This window comes from Ischnura elegans, chromosome 10 (assembly GCF_921293095.1).
Source record: "Ischnura elegans chromosome 10, ioIscEleg1.1, whole genome shotgun sequence".
Classification (NCBI taxonomy): Eukaryota; Metazoa; Arthropoda; class Insecta; order Odonata; family Coenagrionidae; genus Ischnura; species Ischnura elegans.
Genome location: NC_060255.1, coordinates 34,119,703 through 34,145,233, shown reverse-complemented (window position 1 = coordinate 34,145,233; position 25,531 = coordinate 34,119,703). Strand labels below are relative to the sequence as shown.

Genomic DNA, 25,531 nt, shown 5'->3' with positions numbered 1-25,531 from the left:
ACAGATTGGATACTTTCGATAGGATTACCCGTTTCGCCTACTTGAAAATTTACCACTCCGCCCACTTCTCTGACTTTGTTCCATTATTACCGTATCATTTCATATATGTAATCACATGCTAATGTTTTGAACGTCAATATCCAAATATTCAAATGATTTACCTTAGAAAATCTGCTCTGACATGATTTGAAGCAATCCAAACATAATCCCACTACACATTTTTCACAACAGTACACGCAAACTCTTCATTTCCCATGTTACGCACGAACTGCTCACCTCCTTTGAGACTTTGATTTCTTCCCAGCTGCAGGAATTGTCTTTAGGAAATCAATTTTTGTGATACTTGGGACTAAATTTTGTAATGAGTGACGGCCAAGTCCAAACAGTTCGTATGACGTTGGATATTTCAAAAAAATTATCTCGCCCAATGGCACGCGAAATGATAAGTCAAATTTTTATACGTGATTTTCCTGTGAACAGCATATGAATTTAGGACTGCCTCATTCAATAGTCTCCTAAATAACTTCATGCATCACTTGTAATGGCGTTTTCTTTCCATTACGTACGAATGCAATAACAGGTCCTTGAAATTCGCCCCACCAATGATTTTACTATAGCCTAACACACAAACAGACTTCCGAGTCTCTTTTTTGCCTTTCAATACTATTCCCATTTCGTAGGATCCCCGAGTATAAAAAAATACCACACACAGGAAGTACACCGGATGAGAATTTCAGCATACTGCCTGAACGAACACCACACGGCATGAATGACTCTGGTGGACTGGGTGGACTGAAGCTCGTGGTTTAGAAGCTCCCTCAAGAGACGAGAAAATATCTCGAATGGTTCCTGGTATACGCTGTCTGTTTAGATGGAATCTTATCTTCGTTGATTACTGTCCAGAAAAAAAAAATAAAAAATAAATGCAGAGCGAAGCACATGGCCCCTTCGCTTAGGACGCTTAGGACTAACGAGGCGGACCAAACACACTTGAGGCTCGAGGTGACGACAAACAAGGAGAAGACGGAGACATGGCATTGAGCTTAGAAGATACCGTATCTCAAGCTAAAGTAGCTGACCCTTCTAGACGTCTCTCAAGCAGAATAGGCGGAAGTTTTCATGATAGAACAGCTGAAAGAAGGCGATGAGTTTTTGGACCGAAGTCGTCAAGGCGCTGGTTTAAAACGGAATTTTATCGAAGATTTTTAAAAATCTTGAAGGCATAAAACCGCAATGAATATTTTATGGGAAAGGAAAAACATTTCATCAAAAGATAGAGTAATTAGTTTTAATTTAACATACAATATCTGGCGGAGAAAGAATATTATAAACAGTAGGTCAGGAAGCGTACTGGGTACGCATGACGGCGGCATACGAAATTTAAAGGGCGCGTACTGGGTACGCATGACGGCGTTGAGGGGTTAAGGTTCTCGCTACGGTCGGTAGCTATCGATTGTGTTGCGTTCGATACATTTTTCGATCGTGCGAGTTACGATATACCGTAAAAGCTTGTGTAAGAGGCGCACCCCTATTTTGAGGATCGAAGCTATAAAGAAAAAAAATTGTGCGACATTTTTTTATCCTATCGTGTGGTGTTGAAGACGTATGCCTGGAATTTCGACAGTTATCGAAAGGTCCTCTTTCAGTACTATTTGAAAGAAGAAATTTTGATAACTGCGGCGGCATAAGAGGGAGTAGAAAGAGTTCCGATCCTCTCTTTGCATACGCCATCGCTCTACGTTGCTTGTCCTACTCACGAACAATTTTGTTTAAAAGCTCTCGCAGGAGTATTGCAATAGAATTGCAGCCGTGGAAAATTTTAAGGCAAAACACGACAGGCAAATGGCATGAGCTTTCCCAAGAGATTGAACAACAGTCGGGGCAACCTCAGCGCCGTAGGATAATAACCACATCGTAGATTTAAGGCCCCTTGCACACGCATCGATTTTGGACGGCCGGTAAAATATCGGCCGTCCACATTCCAATAGTGAACAATGGGAGAGCATTGGAGCTTGCACACGTACCGACCACACGCCGGCACCAGCAAAATGCCGGTTAGCTGCCGGCTATTGTCACTGTGGATCGCCGACGCCGGCTCAAAAACTTAGCAACGTATCGTTTGACCGGTAAATATCCGGCGTGTGTGCGAGCATCGCTTCGCCGGTAAAATATCGGCCAATATTTTACCAGCCGTCCAAAATCGGTGAGTGTGCAGGGGGCCTAACGGAACTACACTCGGCTCTCCAACAGGTAATGCCTCTGCCGTTTTTTTCCTTTCCGAGACTCCACAGGAAAATATCAAGTTACAGGGGAACAATGGAAACGTGTTTCATCCCTACCCCATTCCACCAACTGACCTTTTTCGGTCTACCAGGTTCAATTCCCCGAGTTTCTGGAGGTCAAATGCTACGTGAGTCACCTTCTGAGCTCGAAGATACCTCGATATCTTTCAGCAATTGTATGACACGCACGAGGTTCTAAAAAGAATTAGACCTAACGCGACGTATATCTTCCCAGACGGCACAGGAAGTTTTCGTACCTAAATACGAGGGTGGACAATCAAGATACAAAAATCGCGCTTAGGAAGTTACTTAGAAGGTTTTGTTTCTTTATTTCCTTTAATGACGAAAAAAGATGCAAGAGGACTGGCAAATTCATATGCATCGATAAAATTGTATCTCATCGATAAAACTGTATTCGGTCTGGGACTATTTTCTTTCGCGGGTGGTGCCATCTGGTGCCATCGTGCCATATCCTCCTAGAAAGATCACATGCCTTCACAAGCCGTTGGAGATGGCATGGTTTACGTCACGTCTCACCACATTTCAGGGATTTTTGTGGTTAAGTTTGTGAAAAATAGAGTGTCTGGTAATGGTGAAGTTTCCCTTATTCTTTAATTTCATTCACTGGTCTTCAGAAACGTGTTTGTGAGATATTTTTGTTAAAAATGCCTTCCGTGTGTGTAATGTCGGGATGTAATGGAAACTCCGGGACATGGTTCAAGATTTTAGCTTTCCAAAAGATCCTGAGTTGAAGAAGAAGTGCATTTGGGCGATAAGAAGAAAACATTTCACCCCCACGAAAAACTGTGAGGTATGTACTCTTTCTCGCTGTAATTATTTGGATGTAATTTTAAGTTAGAAGTGGCTTCGGGATGTTGATGCATCAACATCCCGAACTATTCAGTACTGAAGTACTATAGTACTATTCAGTACTAAAAATGGTGATTCAAAATATTGTAGCAGCAATTCTTTTGAAAATTCTTGCATTTTAGTTGTCTTTTTTGTATTAATTCATTCGGTGAACGTGTGGTTAAAGGAGAAACTAGGAATAAGCTGCCAAGTTTATAGGATCGAATATTGCTTCTTAGCTTGCCCTATGGTGTATTACACGTCGGCTTTCATCATTTCAAATTATCTTATGCTATAGTTTAAAACAATAAAAATATCAGGCATACAAATATTTACTATATTTACGAGCCTATAGTAATTTGATTTCTCATGCAGAAATACCAAAAATTGGAAATGATTTGACCTAATAAGTTACATGGTATTTTATTATTTATTAATTTTAGGTGTGTGAGATTCACATCGCACCTTGTGATATCAGAAAATAATCTGTGGCCTTGGACGAGAAGACGAGGAGAAAATTCTTGCTGAATTGAAGTTACCCAGATTGGAGGAAGGTACCATTGCTTCACTGTTACCTGTCGCCAAGAAGACAGACATTGTGGCAGAAGTGACATATTTGTGGATGTGGATTTGATTTGTGCAAGTTGGTGCAGTGATAGTGGACGTTTATCGGAGAAAGTATTGACGATAGTTTGTATGTATCGACCAGTCCTCTTTTAAATAATTTTCTATTCGAAAGAGAATAAGAGTAATTGTTTCGCTAAATTAGATGTGGGATAGAAGAGAAAATTGGAAATATTATTGTGGTTGACAATAGAAAATACATAATATATGTATTGTATTTCTGTGGGTTTTTTCTTTCCTGCCTCTTTAAAATTTCTTGCGGTGGTGACTTCATGCAAAGTAAGTATAAAATCGGAGGTGTGATCTAAGAGATAACATGTTTTATTTTACAAGTGTTTATGCTGGTGATTTGGCAGGACTTTCATATTTTTAATAGGTTAATACATTTACTGCAGTGACCTAGAGACTTTTACTCATCCCAAATAATTTTTCAAATACTTTAGCGCCTGATATGGGTAAGTTTTAGTAGCTGAGACTGAACTATACGTTAATTTTTGCTTGCATTTTGATGAATTCGATCATACTAATAGCAGATGTGTCAGCAATCCTGTTTCATCGGCAATTTTTATTTTAAACTTTTATTTCGTCAGGCTTTAGGGTAAGCTTTTTAATGCTCGTGGGCTATGTGATGTCTTATTTAGTGTCAAAATTAATAAGAATTTACTCTCATTAACATCTCAAGGTTTCCATGTAAGTACGAGCCACTTAAGAATTCTGGATGCTGGGGATGCGTGAATTAGCCGTGAGAATCTCATTTTTCGCAGAGTTATTTAAGTGGCCGAGTAAGTTTTGTAAGTTCTCAATGGGTAAATAATACTATATCATGAATTCTAATTACCATGAAAAACTCACAACCGACAAAAACTTTGTCGGTCGTGAGTCTTTCATGGTAATTAGAATTCATGATATGGTGTTATTTACCTATTGAGAACTTACAATTCATAATGATTCGTATCAAGGTTCTCGCTACGGTCGGTAGTTATCGATTGTGTTGCGTTCGATACATTTTTCGATCGTGCGAGTTACGATATAACTAATTTCGACCTAATCGATTGAGATTAGCCTGAGTGCCGTGTTCCTGCGCGCTTTGTATCCAATCGTACGTGCTTAGTAGCGGACATTCACATGCTGCGTACGCGCTTCGTCGACAGGCCGCGAATGGAATGTATCCAGTGACGAAAAGCGACGGAGCGGCATAGTATCCCCTTAGTCAATGGGTACTATGTACATACGAATTAGATACGGAGGTTTCTGTGCCGTCTGGGTTACAGCATTTAAGTTTTTTGAGCTCTAATTGATTGACACAAAGATTTATAGCTAAAATAAGGCTACTAATATTCAACATAGTCCAAACAGCACAATTTCGGAAGAAACAAGCGTAGCATAAGCGCATTCAAACAAGATGAGACGGACTGGAAACTCAGGCAACGCAAACTGCGTATATCACATTGCTGCGCCTTCGCCCTTTCGCTTTAAAGGCAACGACAATGCAAGATCGGACGCGTTCTTCCCTTGCTCCTTCGCTCGTAGCTTTAAATACGGAGGGGAGGGAGCCCTCTTCCCCTCGACCTCTCCTTCAGCGCTCTTCACTTATAAGCATTTCCGATTTCTTCTATCCACCATTAAGTCCAACAATGAGCACACTCGTTCGAATTTTTTCAACATTTTTTCGCAGGTTGTGACACCAATATTACTATATGCAGTATAAATGCCGTGGGATGCCCACTCGTGGCAATAAATTTAGCGAGCGCTCCGGAGCGAATCACCCCGCGCGATCTTTTCAATGTTCACCTCTGAGGTACCGACGTGATGGCGCGATGCTTGCAAGAAATTCAAACAGGAGCATTTTAAAAACACGTCATTAAGGGAGAAACTCCCCTGCCTGCCGCTTGATTTTGACCCAGGGTTTCAGATGACTGACTCACGCTGAAAACCAAGGCCACTCAGTTCCCCTTGAACTTGCAACCAGTGAAGGGGAGGGGGGGAAGATAAGAAGTTTGTGTAAGAGGCGCACCCCCATTTTCGGCTGCAATATCTGGGAAAAAGGTGCGCCTCTCACACGCGCTTATACGGTATCTAATTTTCGACCTAATCGATTGAGATTAGCCTGAGTGCTGTGTTCCTGCGCGCTTCGTATCCTATCGTACGTGCTTCATAGCGGACATTCACATGCTACGTACGCGCTTCGTCGACAGGCCGGGAATGAATACTATCCATTACCGAAAAGTGACGAAGCGGCATAGTATCCCCGTAGTCAATGGGTACTATGTACTTACAAATTAGATACGGAGGGTTCTGTGCCGTCTGGGTTACAATCCATAAAATATGAAGAGCTAATGAAGCAGTAAACCAAGTGGCAGTGAAAGTGATATGCAACATTCTCTTGCATATAGGTATGCTTTCAATGGTTCTAAATGCGCAATAGTTAATTTTTATGTTAATAGAAAATAGTGGTCATAAACATGTGATTGATCATTATCTCTCTAAATCAGTGACCTCCAACTACAGCCTACAGGTCACGGGTGACCAATGAGGCCCTCTCATACATTCCTCATGAGACCAGCTTGTGCCTGCAAACACTCGAAATAAACAAATGATCAAAACTTATGTGTACCTTGCCTAGATTAGCCAATGTTATAATAGACATTATGTTTATACAAAATTGAAATGGAAGCATACAGTAGTGAGTGATGTTTCCCAACTGATCATCATAATGGAATTAAACCTATTTGAGTATGCATATGTGCCATATAGCTGGTCCCCAAACCATTGTTTGATTGGCTGTGAGGCCCTAAAGCGAATAATTTTGGAGATCCCTAGTCTTGCTGAAAAATTTGGAAGTATATGACCAAAAAGTATGCTGGGCACTACAAAATAAGTATGACTTTAAGATACTCAACTAAAGATTACAGTATAACAAAAGAAATGAAAACTTGATTTATTAAGCATCCTAAAATACATCACTGACTCAGGTTTCAGTAATCATGATGTTTAAAAAAAATTATTTAAAATTTAAAATCATTTAAGGTCATATTGACATAATCATGAGTCACGAAGGATGTCATTTCAAGGGACCATTTTGAGGTCACCGTGACTACCAAGCCATGACTTGAAAAATGACATCAAGATGATGTCATAATGACTTTTCATTCCTCCTTATGGGCACTGACTCAGGTTTCAGTAAACATGATGTTTAAAAAATAAGATAGAGGTCAGGTCAGTCATTAATTCCTGTGTGTAGTGTGATAAGTTCATAGTTATACCTGAGGATGGGTGAGAATGCATAAGAAAGGCTTTTTCAGTTAGGAAGAGTAAAATAACATACAAAATAGATAATTTTATAGTAAAGATTTTAGAAACAGATATCTTTACAATGTATTAAGTACTTTTCAGTTTCTTAAGTTAAACACCTATTAAACTTACCTCTGTTGTTGACTGAAACATGGTAATTACTGTCCGACTCATGCTTGAAGACATATATATTGGATATATGAAGGTGTGCCATTTCTGATTTGAGATCAGGTCCATGAATCAAGTCAAATATGTTTTCAACCTGAAAATATTTTAAATCAGCGATTAAAGTTTCACTTTTCCAAAATCAGTATTACGTATGATGTTGTGCGAATAGTATCCACGAATACTCGAATACCTCGATTACTAGAAAGTATTTGATATTCGATGTCTCGAATAGTTATGCGAAAAGTACCGCCTCGAATACCTCGAATACTTTGAATTTCGCGTCATACACTGTCGCACGCACATCGTTGGTATTTGACTCTGAAAAATGTAGAGAACTGTAGTCATTTAGTACTCGCAGCGCCGTTTTACACAAGTTGACGAATTACATCAAATTCGTGGATTTGAGCGGAGAAAAGAGTTCGACAAGGGGAACCGATAATGGTTGGGTGAAAAAATTCGAAAATCCCTGATTCCCCCCACCAGGAGAACCTCAGTGACGTGGGATAGCAACCTTAGGGCATTTCCCACGATCCGCTATCCCCCTCCATTAAGCACTCGCCTCACCCACTCTGACGCTTTCCTCTTCTCCTAAATCAAACAAAAGGTCCCAACTCGCGCAGGGATCGCATTACGAAGACCTTAGCTTCGAAAAAAATATCGTGTTACGAGAACAATAAAAACGTGTTTCACGCCCTCCCCCCTTTTCTCACCCACTGACCTTTTTCTGGCTACATGCATCGAAGTTCTCCATTGCCGGAGGTCAACTGCTGCGTGAGTACCGTGGGATACTTACAATAGCGCATTTCCCAAGATCCGGTATCCCCCTCGATTCAGCACTAGCCCCCCCTCTGAGGATTTCCTCTTCTTCGAAATAAAAAAAGGTCACAGCTCGCGCAGGGATCATATTACGAAGACCTCAGCTTCGAAAAAAATATCTAGTTACACGAGAACAATAGAAATGTGTTTTGCACCCCCCTTTTCTCACCCACTGACCTTTTTCAGCCTACCTGCCTCTAAGTTCCCAGTTTCTGGAGGTCAACTGCTGCATGAATCACCTATTAGACCAAAAGGTGTCTAACAATGCCTTTCGGCAATTGATATTACACCTTTATTGGATTGAAATATTACTATTGTGATGTGCGCATAATTTAAAGAAGAATAAGACCAAACCTGACGCATTTCTGACTTTATTTAAGCATTTTACGCAAGGAAATAAATGTCAAAATACGACGGAGACTTAGCATTCTGTCGAGACTCCATATGAGCAGCAGAGCTTCTCGGAAGTTGATGCGGTATTTTTTTCCGAAAACATATATCAAGTTATAATTTATGAGTTGTGCTATAATTCTCTATTGTTACAGTCACAGACGAAGGGATATTTGGTTTCTCCCTGCTAGCAATTCGAATTCATCTTCGTATCTCATTAGAACTTCCAAATATGGACTGAAAATAATTGAAGAAGAAAATCCGGCGGAGAAGCGAGTGTATTTTGCAAAACGCCTCAGATTGTCCGCTAGCACGTGACAGCAGGAGTGGGGGCAAAGCGAGCTACCTGTTGAAAATAAGAAGTTGGATGAGGCCGAGTATCAGATGGGCGTGCCGCTGAAATGGCGTTTGGTAGATAAGAATGTATATGAGACAGAAATCCAACGTAGCAGTGTAAATGTTGAGACGGCATGCAATCATTTTTTGCGAGGTGGTGTGTCCCCTTAGAATATTTGAAAGAGATGTTAAGGCCGTATCACACTAGCGACTGAGACCGCCACTGCGACCGCGATTTCGGCTGTGGCTACGACTGCACCCCATCACACATTGCGGCCCACGCCACGGTCGCGCATGCACACGTATGAACGTTTCTGCTTGTGGCTGTGGCTACGACGGAGACTTTGCATTCTGGAGAAACTTGATATACTCGCAACTGATCTCCTCGGAAGTTGATGCTGTAATTTTTTTCGAAAACATACATCAAGTTACAATTATGAGTTATGCTATAAATCTCTATTGTCACAGTCGAAGGGATATTTTCTCAGGATATTTGGTTTCACCCCGCTAGCAATTCGAATTCATCTGCTTATCTCGTGAGAATTTCCAAAGATGGACTGAAAATAATTGAAGAAATCCGGTGGAGAAGCGAGTGTATTTTTCAAAACGCCTCGGATTGTACGCTAGCACTTGACAGTAGGAGTGAGGGTAAAGCGTCGAGCTACCTGTTGAAAATAAGAAGTTGGATGAAGCCGAGTATCAGATTGGCATGCCACAGAAATGGAGTTTGGTAGATAAGAATATATACCATGTATACACATCAGACAGAAATCCATCGTATCAGTGTAAAAGCCGAGATGGCATGCAATCATTTTTTCGGGAGGTGGTGTGCCCCCTTAGGATATTTGAAAGAGATGTTAGTTGAATCAACTATAAGCCCAAATTGTTTCCATAATATTAAAATATTCCAATAATCAGCTAAATTCCGGTTTGAATCCTTTAAAGGAAATCTTAATTACTCGCCAAAATCCTGGGTTTCCTGCTACATAGGCAACCTAGTCAAGCATTACCGCATTTATCGTTTTTCTCGAGGTCAATGTTCCACTGTATAACTTTTTATTAGTGATGGGTCGATTCCAAAATTTTATCGATTCCGATCCCGATTCCGATTCTGACATTTCGATTCCGATTCTACCGATACCGATTCCATCGATTCTGATGCCATAGGCTCCAAGAAAAATATCACTTAATCCAGGCAACAAGAAAACTACTTTTAAAAATATTACTCTGTGAAAGAGTCAGTTGACAAAAGAATCTTTCATATCATTATACTATGTAATTAAAATATAATAGCTAAATTTCAAAACAGAACATACCTGAAAAGTGGTGTTACATGATAGGTATTACTTTAGAATATTGGCACTCATAATATGTCGACAATATATATATATATATATATAATATATATATATATATATCCAAACTACAAGGGAGAGCCCTGAGTACAGGAATTTTCATAGCTGTAATAAAGATTACATACTACGTATATGAATCATGTAATATTTGGCCCTTTCAAATTCTCAAGCAGAAAATCCAATTATTCTACATGCTCAGCCAGCAGGTTTTGACGTCTCCATGTTACAGTATTACTGCCTGCAGAAAATTGCCTTTTGCTACACATGTGTGTTATTGGGCAAGTACTTTCCCACCAAAATTGCAAGATTTCGGAGACTTTGGAATTTTTATTAAAAATTATACCAACGATTTGTTGGATCTTGAATCTTAATGGAATTCAAGTGGACGAAGCGAACAACTATAGAACTAAACTTGCTAAAAAAAATGCTATACTTCTCACGTCATTCAATCAACCTTTAAATCTCTTGCTTTTTTAAGTTCAAGAAAGAAACTAAATGCTACAAATGAATATTACGTCGGACGGACGCAGTAATAGAAAAGGCTAAAAGAGCCTTATGGTGTGAAAACTCCCCCTACCGCGCGACTCACCTCGGCGAGGGTGGAAAGGGAAAAAGGGTATCGCTTGTTGCCTTTCACGGAAACAGTTCATTTTTCTCTCTCTAAAGCATGCTGACTTAATCGCTTCACTTTACTTCAATACCCGAGGCATATTTCTTACGCGCGGGATGGTTCCGAAAAATATCCAATCCTTAGTATTTTCACTCGAGTAATGCGCTAAATGGTCTAGTCGATCTATACATAATCCTTTTTAACATCCTCAGTTTAGTGTTTTAAGTCAATGAAGACGATTATCCATGCTTTAAATGACGATTTTCAGGACTAATGTTTTTATAAAAACTTGAAAAATCGGCCTCAGTTACCGAGCCTCAGAGGTCCGCGGCGTGTAGGTCAGCCTTGACGCGCGATTGAAAAATCGCTCTTATTTCCTTCGTCGCAAACTTTTTTTTCAAGATTTCTAATTAGTACTCTTTAGAAATCTCTACTTTATATTGTGGTTCAAATTTTCCGAGTTATATTTTTCGTAAACGAAAGATAATGTCTACTTAATGTCAAATTTCACGAGAAAAACGGGTCGGCCATTTTGTGTTTTAAAACCAGACAGATGAGAGCCAAAATCTTCAAAAGTCATTGAAAGTATAGGCAAAGCACCAGATCAAAGGAATATTGCGTTTTTTATTCCACAAAACTCATACCAACGCAAAACCACTTGGATAAATTCAAAGATTTTTTGAGGAAAAACGATATCTCGTGTGGCATTGAAAAATTGGTCATGTTTGGGCCTCTGTATCTCACTAAAGGTTCGCATTTATGTAAAATGGCATGTAAATCAATATTTGGTAATGATTTATGAGTATTTACGCTGAGTTTCAAGTCTCTATCCCCAAAAAGGTCATTTTGGACTTTATTCCAGCTTTTTCCGATTTCGGACCAGTGTGCGCGGGGTAGGAAGATGATCGGCCGCCACGGCTGGCGTAAAGGTATTCGGCGCCCACGTCGACAACAACAATAGTGTATTCGGCAAGCTGAAACTACCAGGCCAAGGCATTAGAATGACTTATCGGCTTTAAAAACTGCATTATTACATGAGTTTCATGATAGCGCTTCCTGTCGGCAGATTGCTGGACCTACTAGCCTCGAAAGCTCTGTTACCTTAACTACTCGACTCGACATCCGTAATGCTACTCGAAACGCTCGAGTTGAGTACCAACTACTCGATCGACTTGAATTTTCGAGTACTCGCACATCCCAAGAAGATATGTGTTTTTTTATTACGATTCCGTGGCGCGAAAATTCAAATGACTATTGGAAATGCGGTCGTATATTTTGTTGTTTGAAGTACTGCTGGAATCGGAATCGATTTTTCGCCTTGGCAAGTACTCGTTTTCGATTCCGGTTCTTGGCCGAGAATCGAGGAATCGAACCGACCCATCACTACTTTTTATTTATACATTCATCAAGGGAAACAGAAACTTAGTAAGAAATAAGAAGCTTAAAGAAATAATATGCTTTGTGCAATTCTAGTATTCGAGGTATTCGAAATTCGAGGTCTTGATTTAATATTCGAATTCGATATTCGAGTTTGAGAAATCTGCTATTCGACCCATCTCTAGTATAATGCTATCAAAAATTTAAATACTTTTGATTATGATAAAAAAGGAGTTTAATTTATGTGATACTTTTTTAACTCCAATAAATCTTTCCTATTAGAGAATGCAACATATATCTTAACTAAAAAAATTAATGGTGACAAAGTAACTTGGATTTATTCTACTATATCAACAAAAGATCTACATACTTATTGGAAACATATCCATTTTACACTTCAACTTACATGAACTGGTTTGATCTGAGAATCCAATTTAACATGGAATCCAACCTCAGGGAACTGAGAGGCCGTGAATTCAGCATCGACTTTCAAACCATGTTCCAGAAATTTTATTGATTCATACAAATTGCCCTGAAACAAAAAGTCAACATATTTAAGTCAATTTAAGAAAATCAGCATTATTTTACTTTTAAAAATTATTACACTAGGCACTTCATTACATTCATAGGTAATGATAATTGCAAACAGGCTTCCTCGGCAATGCTGAACAAGCACTAAAGTGATAGTTGAAGTGCATACATTGAAAAATGAAAGTAATAAACATGCCTCTTTTGGCAATGCATTTTTTTCAACAAAAGCCCCTTTTTAAATTATAGGAACTTAATTTATCCACTTATCTAATCCTTAACCTAGAATTTAAAAATTAAATTTTAAGTTATCTTACCTTGAGAGCAAAATAGTGACGAAGGTCAGTATCATATTTCAGTTTTAGATCATAGGAGAAGGAATGTCCATGATAACCTCTACCACGTTCAACAATTCCCTCAAGGCCATATTTTGCTTTATTCGTCACCAATTTAACTCGATTGAATGTGAAGACACGCTTGTGGGGATTGCGGGGATTGCGGGCATTATAATCCTCAATTGTAATTGTTCCTGTAAGAGATATTGGTGAAATGAAAGGCCCATTCAATAATTAGGTTTGGTGATAAAAACATCCATTTGATCTGTAACTTTTTCATGCATGATTTATGCATTGAAATTTATGAACACTGAAAGTTGAGACGATGCAACATTTTGCATCATATACATATTGTATCACTTTATTTTCTTCCCCACTATTCTAATACCATTGAGTCAAACTCCTCCTTGCCACTTTGGACACTTCCCACATGTGAGATAGTAGTTATACAAGACTTTGAAATACATATAAATAGCTTTATTGAGCACAAAAATAAGCCAGTGAAGTGAATCATGTTCAAGTGTAAGGATAAAATTTTTGCCACTATAGTTCCTGTTATGTATGTTCTGCTGTCTGCTAATATTGTGTGTCAGTTGTTTCCCAAGGAGGAATGAAAAGTCAAAATGACATCATCTTGATGTCATTTTCAAGTCATGGCTTGGTAGTCACGGTGACCTCAAAATGGTCCCTTGAAATGACATCCTTCGTGACTCATGATGATGTCAATATGACCTAAAATGACTACCTATCATTTTGACCTCATTTTGACCTCACTTTGACTATTTGTGACCAAATCTATTTGTTCTTCTAATGACAATTCATACTATAATTTTTGTATTTAGATTGTCATTTAGGGATAATTAAACACTTCAGATATGAAACTCAACCTTTATTAGGGTTTATTGCAACAAAAAACAGATAGATTTTACAAGAAGAAATTCCTCAGGATTTGTTTTTAATTTTCCTTTTAAGGTTTCTTTTCTCCCTCTTCAAATACAAATCGAGAAAAATCATCTACATTGGCCATTTCAGTTGATTCTGTTGCATTTCCTTTCCTTCAGTTGCCTCTAGTTGCTTAAGCAGTTGTCTTGAACCACCGCTGAATCTTTGCCTTCGTTTTCATTACTTTATCCTCAGGGAAATTCTTCCATCGTGGGACCGCAAACAAAGGAAAAAATAACATCAAGAAGCTGAAAGTTTCTAATTTTGATGATACATTAAATAGAAAAATTGATACTAACTGCATATAGCCTTAAGGTATTGATGTAGGGGTTGTTGAACATAATTTTTCCAAGCTCTCCATCCCAATTGATGCAGCGAGCAAATTCATTTGTACACATATATCTGGTCGCATGGGCTGAAAACTCCATCAGTATGATCAACTGCAATTTGTCTAAGATGTTAAACCTGTGAGAAAGGAAACAAAAATAAATTTTAACTTTTTCATATGGCTCAAGGAGGGAAAATAGAAGGGTTAATTTGATGGATGATGTAGAGCAGATAACAGTCAATTTACTCACAAATGATTTGAAGAGAGATGAGGTTTTCAGGAGCTCTTCAAAGTTGTTTAAATCCTTCTCGTCATCCAGAGAACTTTTGGCATATTAGCTGCTTCAAACATCCCATCTTCTGGATTAATATAAAGCAAATTTTCATTTCCTTTTCCTCTCCTGTATGATTGCGATCTCTTGTCTCGTTTGTAAAAACAAACGTAAATAAATCAAGAAATGGCAGATAACGAACGCTCCATTGTTGATTTGAAATGAAGACGGATATTTATTATTGGCTATTATTCCCGTAGTGACGTACGCACGGGCTCTCACCGAAAATATTATTGAAAACGAGGAGAAGCTTAATTATTTCTTACGCAAATGCAGCAATCAGCGCCGATGAGTTATTTAAAAAAACCGCGGCGCATTGTAGTTTAGAAATGGCGCGTCACGGATTTCCTTCGAAATATTTTGGCGAAATAGGTTCGTTCCCGGGGACTTTCTTGTGGTAAAAGCGAGTAATAGACCATTTTTAAGGAACAATTATCATATATCGTCATTAAATCTCGGACGAAATCATATATCGTCATTAAATCCAGGGGACTTTCTTGCGGTAAAAGCGAGTAATAGACCATTTTTAAGGAACAATTATCATATATCGTCATTAAATCCCGGACGAAATTCGATAAAAATATCGAGAACAAAAAAATCATCATAAATATCATCCGATATCCATTAAAATATGACGATATCCTAAACCAATATTTGTATCGGACGATACAAATATCAGGGCCCATAAAAATCGCCTACCGATAAAATACCACGATGTATCATTTCATAAAAAAATCTCCAGCCCGATAAAAATTTGCCTTCAGATAAAATATATCACGTTTTATAATTCGATGAAAAAATACCTCCTATTGAATATCGCGATATACCATACATTAGTAAGTTTTTAACGCACCGATTTATGGTCTAGCTTAAACAAAGGCCAACCCTATACATATTCCAGCCATAAACATTTTCCCAAACTAATTTCCCTATGCCAAAACATGATAATTTATCGCGCGCGACGACGCGATCGGGTGATAAATCACGATTTTTATCGCGGCTGCGGCTTTTATAAGACAATAAATCGTGATATTTTATTCGAGCAGCAATTTTTATTGGATGATATTTCGCGATATTTTAGCAGTGGCGATTTTTTATCGGATTATCAAGCGTAGTATTTTATCAAATGGCGATTTTTATTAGGCCCAATATTTTTTATCTGATGATATATCTTTATATTTTATCGAAAGGATATTTCTACCTTATAATAGTAGTTCCGTAGTATTTTATCGGAAGACTATTTTTAACGATTCCGATATTTTTAATGGCTCAGTTAATTTATCGCACCCGATATTTTTATTGGACGATATATCGTGATATTTTATCGGTTCCGATATTCTATCAGTCCCAATACTTTTATTGGGTCCTTTTTATCGGACAATGATTTTTCGATAATGTACGAAACTCGAATTCGTATGCCCGATATAATTAATTATCCCGATATTTCAAGATACATATCGCCCTGGGCAAGTGGCGCAATCACGTCTTGGGGTATCAATAAGGGAAAGGAAGGAGGGGAGAATTTTAAGGCTTTTAAATTTAGACCTAAAACCTGGCTATGCCACTGAGTTAGTGGCCTGTTGGATGTAGCCATTAGCTATTGGGAGATGGGTCCCAGGAGTTCAAACCTGGGGTGAAGCTTTGGGCTCCCCAAAATTAATAATTATCTGTAGAACTAGCCCATGGAAAGGAACTGGCCCCCCTCCTTATGGTGTGATATTCGCATGCGCGGTTGTGTGATTAAGTGTCAGGGGTGAGCTCTACCCTCACCTTTCCGAACCAACCTTCAGGTTGGAATGCAGGGAGAGCCAGTATCGTAGACAATATTTGATAATTTTTTTATATGCTCTCACTTTAAATGAAAACATCTACAAATGAATTCAAAGTCAAAATGACGTCACTTTGACATCAGAATGACCCGCAAAAAGTCACCTTCACAGTTATGACTGAATAGTGACTTTTCGTGGGTCATTTTGAGGTCAAAGTGATGTCATTTTGACTTTTCTTCCTCCTTGGGTAATTGTGACTGTGGCACCACTTGGGTGGCGTGGTAGGAACTGGGGGACTTCAACAGCCTCTCGGATTGTAGCCATGGTCAAGTACGGACGTGTATTGTGCACTATAGTGTATCATTCGCTTACTAAATAAAAGCGTGTTGTTAATTCAACCAGAGTTCTTATTACATATCAAGAATGGCGACGAGGATGGGATTCAAGACTAATCCACGAAATTTTGGACTGCAACCGAGTGCAATTGAGGACTTCTACATTTTTACCCCACGTGGTGCGTAAGTCTTGCCAATTAAGCGAGAAAGTTCTAAGGATGTATGCTGTTTATTTTTTAACTGACTTTTAATTAATATATACTGCCTGTTTGGCGATATTCCTGCCGGAAAATACATTTGAGATAAACCTTATGTTGGCGCTAATAAGTTAACCACGTGTTTCATAAATTCTTACCATGGACTGTCTGTCTACGAACTTTAAACAAAATTGCTCATATTATTGCGTATTTGTGTATAAAAAGTGTTTTAGCAGTGATTATTGTTGTGATTTTAATGCCTGTTTGTGCTAAACCTTGTATTGACGAACTTTTGGCCACGTGGTGTGAACTGTATGCCGTGAAGTAATCGCCTAAGTGTTTAAAGTGAAAAATATTTGTGTCTGCGGGCTGATAGTTCCATGATTTACTTGAATTAATTATTAAAGTGTGTTTAAAATCATTTCCTGGCCACGATGTCGGAGGATTCGGTAAATGGATCTCCGGCGTTGGGTGCCGTGGGAGGCATGCACCTGGGTATGGTTCCTCAGTTTTCAGGCAATCCTTCAGATTTTGAGGACTTTAAGGAACAACTGCAATTTTATTTTGAGGCCAACCAAATCGTGTCGTCCACGCAGAAAAGAGCCATTTTCCTGTCGTGCACAGGCTCGCACACTTATGCCTTCGTTAAGAAACTTTGTGCCCCGGAGAAACCGTCTGCGAAATCTTTTGAAGAAATACTCGCGCTGTTATCACGGCATTTCATACCAACTACGTGTGTGTGGGTGGAACGGGAAAAGTTTGATTTGAGAATGCAGAATCCGGGTGAACCGTTCAAGGACTTTGTTGCCGACTTGCGACAATTGGCTGATAATTGCAAATTCACAGACCTCAATCAAGCACTCTTACGTCAAGTCCTAAGAGGTATGAAAAACCTCTCGCTTAAAGAACAGTTATTTTCTTTGAACTTCGAGGATCTCACGCTTAAAATCGCTGTAGACAGAGCCATGGCTGCAGAACAGGCTAAAGTTCACGTGTCGCAGCTACAGGCACAGCAAAGTGCAAGTCGTGCGCAGTATCAGAACGTGTTGGTGGTTAATAACAGAGATTCCCCAGATGCAAGTGTTTTCCGCACAGACAGATCCCACAACCCTCAGGCTCCACGGTCTACCCATCAACCCTCAAACAGGCGTCAGCATGAAGTTGGGCGTACGACCTGTTACCGCTGTGGCGCCGAGACGCCGCACAGAGACTGCCCTGCGAGGAATGCTACCTGCCACTACTGCCACAAGGTTGGGCATCTGGCCAAGATGTGCTTTGCCAAGCGTCGCCGGGCCCAGAACCAGGGAGCACCGCAGCCGTTCCAGAGCACCAACAGAGAGCACCGCCGTGCCACCCCAGCCGCAGCCCATGCGATCATCGAGCCGCCCCTGGGTTCAGACGATCAAATTCACGGAGGTAAACTTAATTCTTTGTTATTTTTCACCCCTTCCTCGGGAGCACCACCTCCAATACAAATAACAGTAAACATTGAAGGAGTGCCTTTGCTTATGGAGGTGGATAGCGGTGCAGGCCACACCATTATCGGGAGTCAAGTTTTTCAATCAAAGTTTAGTTCTTTAAAATTGAAACCCTGTGCCATTAATTTAACGACGTGGTCGAATGAAAAACTAAATGTGTTGGGACAAACCCAAGTGAAAGCAGAATTTCGAGGTTTTGTGGCTGAACTGACTCTATTAGTTGCTGCTGGCCCGGGGCCTTCCTTACTGGGTCGCTCCTGGTTTCACGCGTTGAACATTGGTGTGGATGGAGTGCATTTGTGCTCATCAAGTGTTCCCCTGCCCCCTGAAATATTAGATTTCAGTCATGTGTTTGCCCCTGGGTTGGGAAAATATAGTGGCCCTCCAACGCACATCCATCTAAAGGACGGTGCCTCCCCAGTGTTCCGTAAGGCTCGCCCAGTTCCCTATGCCCTATTGAACAGAGTGTCTTCCGAAATTGATCGGCTTGTGCATGAAGGTATTTTGGTGCCTGTCAAAGTGTCTGAGTGGGCCACACCTACAGTAAATGTGGAGAAAAGGGATGGGACTATCCGCATATGCGGGGATTACTCCTCCACTGTTAATCCAAACAGTTTGAGGGATGTTTACCCCCTTCCCACAATTGACGAAGTGCTTGGGAAGTTAGCGGGAGGGAAATACTTTGCTAGGCTGGACATGTCCCTTGCCTTCCTACAACTGCCGGTTGATGCTGAAACTGCCAAGGTATTGACGCTAAACACCCACAAGGGTCTTTTTCAGGTGACCAGGCTTAGTCAGGGTCTCAGTGCAGCCCCTGGAATCTTTCAACGGACTATGGAGTCGCTCCTTGTAGGATTGGAGGGGACATTAGTTTATCTGGATGACATCCTCATTCAGGCCCCCACTAAGTCGGGTCTATGGCAGAGAGTGAGGGCAGTGCTTCGCAAGTTGGGTGATGCAGGATTACATCTTTGGTTGGACAAGTGCCTATTTGCGGTTCCCAAAATTGAGTTTGTTGGCTATCAACTGAGTGTGGAGGGGATACATCCCACGGACAAGAAAGTAAGTGCTATTTTATCCGCACCTAAACCTGAAAATGTTGACAGCTTGCGAGTTTACTTGGGGTTAGTGAATTACTACGACCGATTTTTCCAAAATAAAGCTTCCCAGTTTCATGTACTGCATGACCTGTTAAAGCAAGGTGCTAAGTGGGAGTGGGGAAGTGAGCATGACAATTGTTTATCTTATGTAAAAGATGTAGTGACAAAAGCGGCACTAATTCATTTTAACCCTGATCTCCCCATTGTGCTTGCTGGGGATGCATCTCCCCATGGTATTGGGGCAGTGATAAGCCACGTTATGCTGGATGGCACAGAGAGGCCCATTGCTTTTGGCTCTCGCACATTAAAGCCCGCTGAGAGAAACTATTCCCAAGTGGACAAAGAGGCTTTGGCCATAATATTTGGTGTAACTAAATTTTATATGTATCTATGGGGTAGAAAATTCACCATATACAGTGACAGCAAGCCAGTGGTGGGACTTTTCAACCCTCAAAGGAAGCAGTTGCCAGATATTATGTCCCCACGAGTGCTCCGCTGGTGTCTTTTCTTGGCAAATTTTGATTGCAATGTCTTGTATAGACCTGGCTCCCACAATGGGAATGCAGATTTTCTCAGCAGGTTGCCCCTGGAGGAGGAAGGAGAGGATTTATCTCCTGACCCAGCAGGTATCCTTTTCCTTGAGGAATCTGCTGCACAGCATTCCCCACTGTCAGCTGGTGCCATCGCAGAAGCCACAAGGTAGGATCCTGTGGTGTCGAAGGTCCTGTGCGGAGTCCTACATGGATGGGATTTCTCTGAAAATTCTCCGGAGGTGCAACGGTACCTGAGGGGTCCTCCTGGATCTTTGTCGGTATTGAAGGGTTGTCTGTTAAGAGGCAACAGAGTGATAATTCCTCCGATTTATCGCTCTCAAGTGTTAGCCATGCTACACCAGATGCACCAAGGTATCGTACGCACAAAAGGGCTGGCCAGGAGTTATGTATGGTGGCCTGGGATCGATGAGGACATTGAATCCTTAATTAAATCTTGCCCTCAATGTTCTTCAGTGCAAAACAATCCCCCTAAAGTACCCACCATTCCATGGAGAATACCTACAAAGCCATGGTCTAGGGTTCATGTAGATTTTGCTGGCCCAATAGTGGGTCATACGTTCTTGATTCTAGTGGATGCAATGTCCAAATGGGTGGAGGTAGCTTCCACTCGGGGTTCCCTGTCATCAAAAACCACTATAGCAAATTTGCGCAGCTGGTTTGCCACTCATGGCTTACCAGATGAAATTGTCACGGACAATGGACCTGCTTTCAGGTCTGAGGAGATGTCTGATTTTGTTCATAATAATGGCATTTCCCATTACAAAACTCCCCCTTATAACCCTGCCGCTAATGGGTTGGCAGAAAGAATGGTGCAGACTGTCAAAAGATTGCTGCTTAAATTGCCCGCCAATGAATGGGAAAAGGAATTAGCCAACATCCTCCTCACATTAAGAACCACTCCTAATTCCACAGGGTCAGCTCCCTCAGAGCTGTTGATGGAAAGAAGGTTGAAAACTGTTTTGGACAACCTACATCCAGCTCATGTAAATTTGAATGAGCGAAAGAGGAACTCCATCTTGCTGGGGAGAAGGGAAGCGTCTGCAAATTACTTCACTGTTGGGGACACAGTTTTTTACAGGAATTATGGACGGGGAGGGCCATGGTTGAAGGGTGTAATTTCTGAAGTTGAGGGTCCTCATAATTTTAAAACATTTCAGCCTCTGGTCACGTTGAGCGTAGGAATGTCAACCAACTCCGTCGCAGATGGATTGGTAATAAAAATCCCAATATTATTGTAAATACTAATCCCTGCTCTGATATTCCAAAGGTTCAAGCTGCAACTGAGGACTATCCTCAATCGCCTGAAAACATCACCTGGCTGGGTTGGCCTGATGAGTGGGTGGCCATACAAAATCCTCCGCCCGAAGGGTCTCCGCCCTGTGATAACCCTGGAGCAAGACCAGCTACAGAGCCAAATTCATCTCGGCCTCAGTGGACAGTCAAACCTCCATCTCACCTAGATGACTTTGTACTCACCTAGATGACTTTGACCTAAAAGACTTTGTTTTTGAGTTGTGATTACTATCAGATGTTGTGTGTCTGCTTTGTTTAATGTGACAACATGTTATGCTTTTGTATTGTAAAAATAGGGGGGGGGGGGGGGGGAGAGTTGTTATGTATGTTCTGCTGTCTGCTAATATTGTGTGTCAGTTGTTTGTGACTGTGGCGCCACTTGGGTGGCGTGGTAGGAACTGGGGGACTTCAACAGCCTCTCGGATTGTAGCCATGGTCAAGTACGGACGTGTATTATGCACTATAGTGTATCATTCGCTTACTAAATAAAAGCGTGTTTTTAATTCAACCAGAGTTCTTATTACATATCAGTTCCATTGCAAGAAATGAAATAGGTATGTTAGCTCAATTACCTTCAATGCTTAAGTTCTTGGTACCAGCTTTTTGCCCCTTAGGTCCTTTTCCTACTTTCTTCTTCTCAGGAGTATTTACTTCTATTGTTGGAGTGTACTCCCTTTTGTTTCCACTTGCTGACTTCAAAACCAGACCCAGTTTTGCCATGTACTCATTGCCTTCACTTACATATTTTCCCATCAAGCTATGTTCCGTTGCATTGCCAATGGCTGTCCCTGTGGAAAAAAAAATATGAATAAAACACCACCCATAGACTGCAAAAAATATGACATGGTAGCAATGTCCAGGGCCACTAAGTATAATATTAACCCTTTTCCTGCGGCATGATATACGAAAACCTATTCGTCACATGAGGCATAAGCATTAAGCATATCGCAGGGAGGATGGAAAGGTACATTCACAGTAGTGAAAGGGTTAATGCTCAAACAGCTACTCTCCCACCAAATAACCACATACCAAGTCTAACTTAAAACAACTGTTAATGAATTGATGCATTAAATATATACCTATATATAACTAAGTTTACTGAAAATCTAGCAGATGAATGTAACTAATCTGATAGGTCTGAGGTCATTAGCAGTTATTTTTTTCCCCCAAATTTAAAGGTAAAATAGGAAAAATGATATCATAAACATGGCTTATACGTGCAATGTTTGATCTACCAGTAAAATATAATATTGGGGGAATAACCCCAAATTGCATTGTTACATGACACATTAGAATAAAAATAAGCATATCAACCTCTTTTGAGCAGATCAAAACTAAGGGACTGTCCATAAGTCTACAAATTAGAGATGTGCGTATAGTATCCACGAATACTCCAATACCTCGAATACTACAAAGTATTCGATATTCGAGGTCTCGAATAATTATGCTAAAGGTACGCTCTCGAATACTTCGAATACTTTGAATTTCGCGCCGTGTACTGTCACACACTGCCGTTGGTAGCTGACTCGGAAAATTGTGAAGAACTCTAGTCGTTTAGTGCATGCAGCACCGTTTTAGGCAAGTTGACGAACTACATCAAATTCGTGGATTAGAGCGGTGAACAGAGCTCGACGTGGGGAACCGAAATTGATTGGGTGAAAAAATCTGAAAATCCCCGGTTTCCCCCACCAGGAGAACCTCAGGGCCGTGGGATAGCAACCTTAGGGCATTTCCAACGAGCCGCTATCCCCCTCCATTCAGCACTCGCCTCACCCATTCTGACCCTTTCCCCTTCTCCAAAATCAAAGAAAAGGTCCCAGCTCCCGCAGGGATCGTATTACGAAGACCTAAGCTTCGAAAAAGCTTCGAAATATCAAGTTACACGTGAACAATAAAAACGTGTTTCACGGCCTCCCCCCTTTTCTCACCCACTGACCTTTTTCTGCCTACCTGTTGCATGAGTACCGTGGGATAGTTACATTAGCGCATTTCTCAAGATCCGCTATCCCCCTCCATTCAGCACTAGCCCCCCTTCTGAGGCTTTCCTCATCTCCGAAATAAAAAAAGGTTCCAGTTCGTGCAGAGATCATATTACGAAGACCTGAGCTTCGAAAAAAATATCTAGTTACACGAGAACAATAGAAATGTGTTTCGCGCCCCCCTTTTCTCACCCACTGACCTTTTTCAGCCTACCTGCCTCTAAGTTCCCAGTTTCTGGAGGTCAATTGCTGCATGAATCACCTATTAGCCCAAAAGGTGTCTAACAATGACTTTCGGCAATTGATATTACACCTTTATTGGATTGAAATATTACTATTGTGATGTGCGCATAATTTAAAGAAGAAAAAGACCAAACCCGACGCATTTCTGACTTTATTTAAGCATTTTACGCAAGGAAATAAATGTCAAAATACGACGGAGACTTAGCATTCTGTCGAGACTCCATATGAGCAGCAGAGCTTCTCGGAAGTTGATGCGGTATTTTTTTCCGAAAACATATATCAAGTTATAATTTATGAGTTGTGCTATAATTCTCTATTGTTACAGTCACAGACGAAGGGATATTTGGTTTCTCCCTGCTAGCAATTCGAATTCATCTGCTTATCTCGTGAGAACTTCCAAATATGGACTGAAAATAATTGAAGAAGAAAATCCGGTGGAGAAGCGAGTGTATTTTGCAAAACGCCTCAGATTGTCTGCTAGCACGTGACAGCAGGAGTGGGGGCAAAGAGAGCTACCTGTTGAAAATAAGAAGTTGGATGAGGCCGAGTATCAGATGGGCGTGCCGCTGAAATGGCGTTTGGTAGATAAGAATGTATATGAGACAGAAATCCAACGTAGCAGTGTAAATGTTGAGACGGCATGCAATCATTTTTTGCGAGGTGGTGTGTCCCCTTAGAATATTTGAAAGAGATGTTAAGGCCGTATCACACTAGCGACTGCGACCGCCACTGTGACCGCGATTTCGGCTGTGGCTACGACTGCACCCCATCACACATTGCGGCCCACGCCACGGTCGCGCATGCGCACGTATGAAAGTTTCTGCTTGTGGCTTGTTTGTTTACGGAAGCCCAAAGAATGGATAGAGAGCAGCAATTGTTGAAATTGTTCCTAAAATATGTTAACACATACTTCATTATTAGTTACCTGTGTACTCAGGTCCAATATCTAATATGCTGGGCTTCCATCATCACTTTAAAAATCCGAAATTATCTCAGCGTTATCTCACAACCTTCTTGAACTTCCCTCGCTACGGTAAACAAAACAAACACGTCTGCTGCAAGCGCGTGAGATTTAAATAGAGCTCTCTGATTGGCTGCGACTGCTGCCTCGCTCTGATTGGTCGACGGGCCAGTTGCAGCCGCAGTCGCGGTCGCAGCGGCGGTCGCAGTCGCTAGTGTGATACGGCCTTTAGTTGAATCAACTATATGCACAACTGTTTCCATAAAATAAAAATATTCCACTAATCAGCTAAATTCCTGTTCGAATCCTTTAAAGGAAATCAAACTTACTCCCCATTGTCTTGTGTTTCCTGCTGCACAGGCAACCGAGTCAAACATTCCCGCATTCATAGTTTATAGTAGGGATGGGTCGAATAGCAGATTTCTCGAATTCGAATATCGAATTCGAATATCAAATCATTGCTCGAATATTCGAATATCTCGAATTTCGAATACCTCGAATACTAAACGATGAATGCAGAAATGTTTGACTAGGTCGCCTATGCAGCAGGAAACCCAAGATTTTGGCGAGTAATTGTGATTTCCTTTAAAGGATTCAAACAGGAATTTAGCAGATTGATGGAATATTATAATTTTATGTAAACAATAGGGTAGTTTCCTTCACTAAAGGAAACGAAAGGCATTGATTGTGATTCGGTACCCACCATTAGTGTATTAATAATATACAAATTATTTGGTTTTAGAAATACCGGTTTATACGAATGGCAATGGTCAATTTTATCCTCATTTGAAAAAGGCCAGATTGGCGCCCATGCGATGCCACTCCACGTAACGTCACAGTGACCTTGTTTCTATATGAGTAGATAGGAGTTTTACACCGTCTGAGATTAGCAATGAATGCATGAGGCACAGAGCTCAGGGAAACATGGTCTTAATAATCACCTATTAACACTGCCTAAGGTCGGAAAGTTTCCTTCGTTTGATGAGGTATTAATAATCCTTATTTAAGCCAACCGCTACCAGCTAGCATGGTACTCAGCTACCTGCTAGCATCCTGCGTC

General features: G+C 40.6%; 1 protein-coding gene across 1 annotated transcript in view; it reads right to left on the bottom strand.

The window, feature by feature from the left end:
* The window catches only part of LOC124167156 (apolipophorins-like), a 205,293-nt gene that overhangs the window by 108,407 nt on the left and 71,355 nt on the right, over positions 1–25,531 (bottom strand). Inside the window, exons 21-24 of the mRNA XM_046544962.1 lie at positions 21,861–22,076; positions 12,944–13,155; positions 12,505–12,630; positions 7,179–7,308 (exon numbers count right to left, since the gene is read on the bottom strand). Coding sequence (XP_046400918.1) covers positions 7,179–7,308; positions 12,505–12,630; positions 12,944–13,155; positions 21,861–22,076 — 684 coding nt within the window. The remainder of the gene's footprint in view (positions 1–7,178; positions 7,309–12,504; positions 12,631–12,943; positions 13,156–21,860; positions 22,077–25,531) is intronic.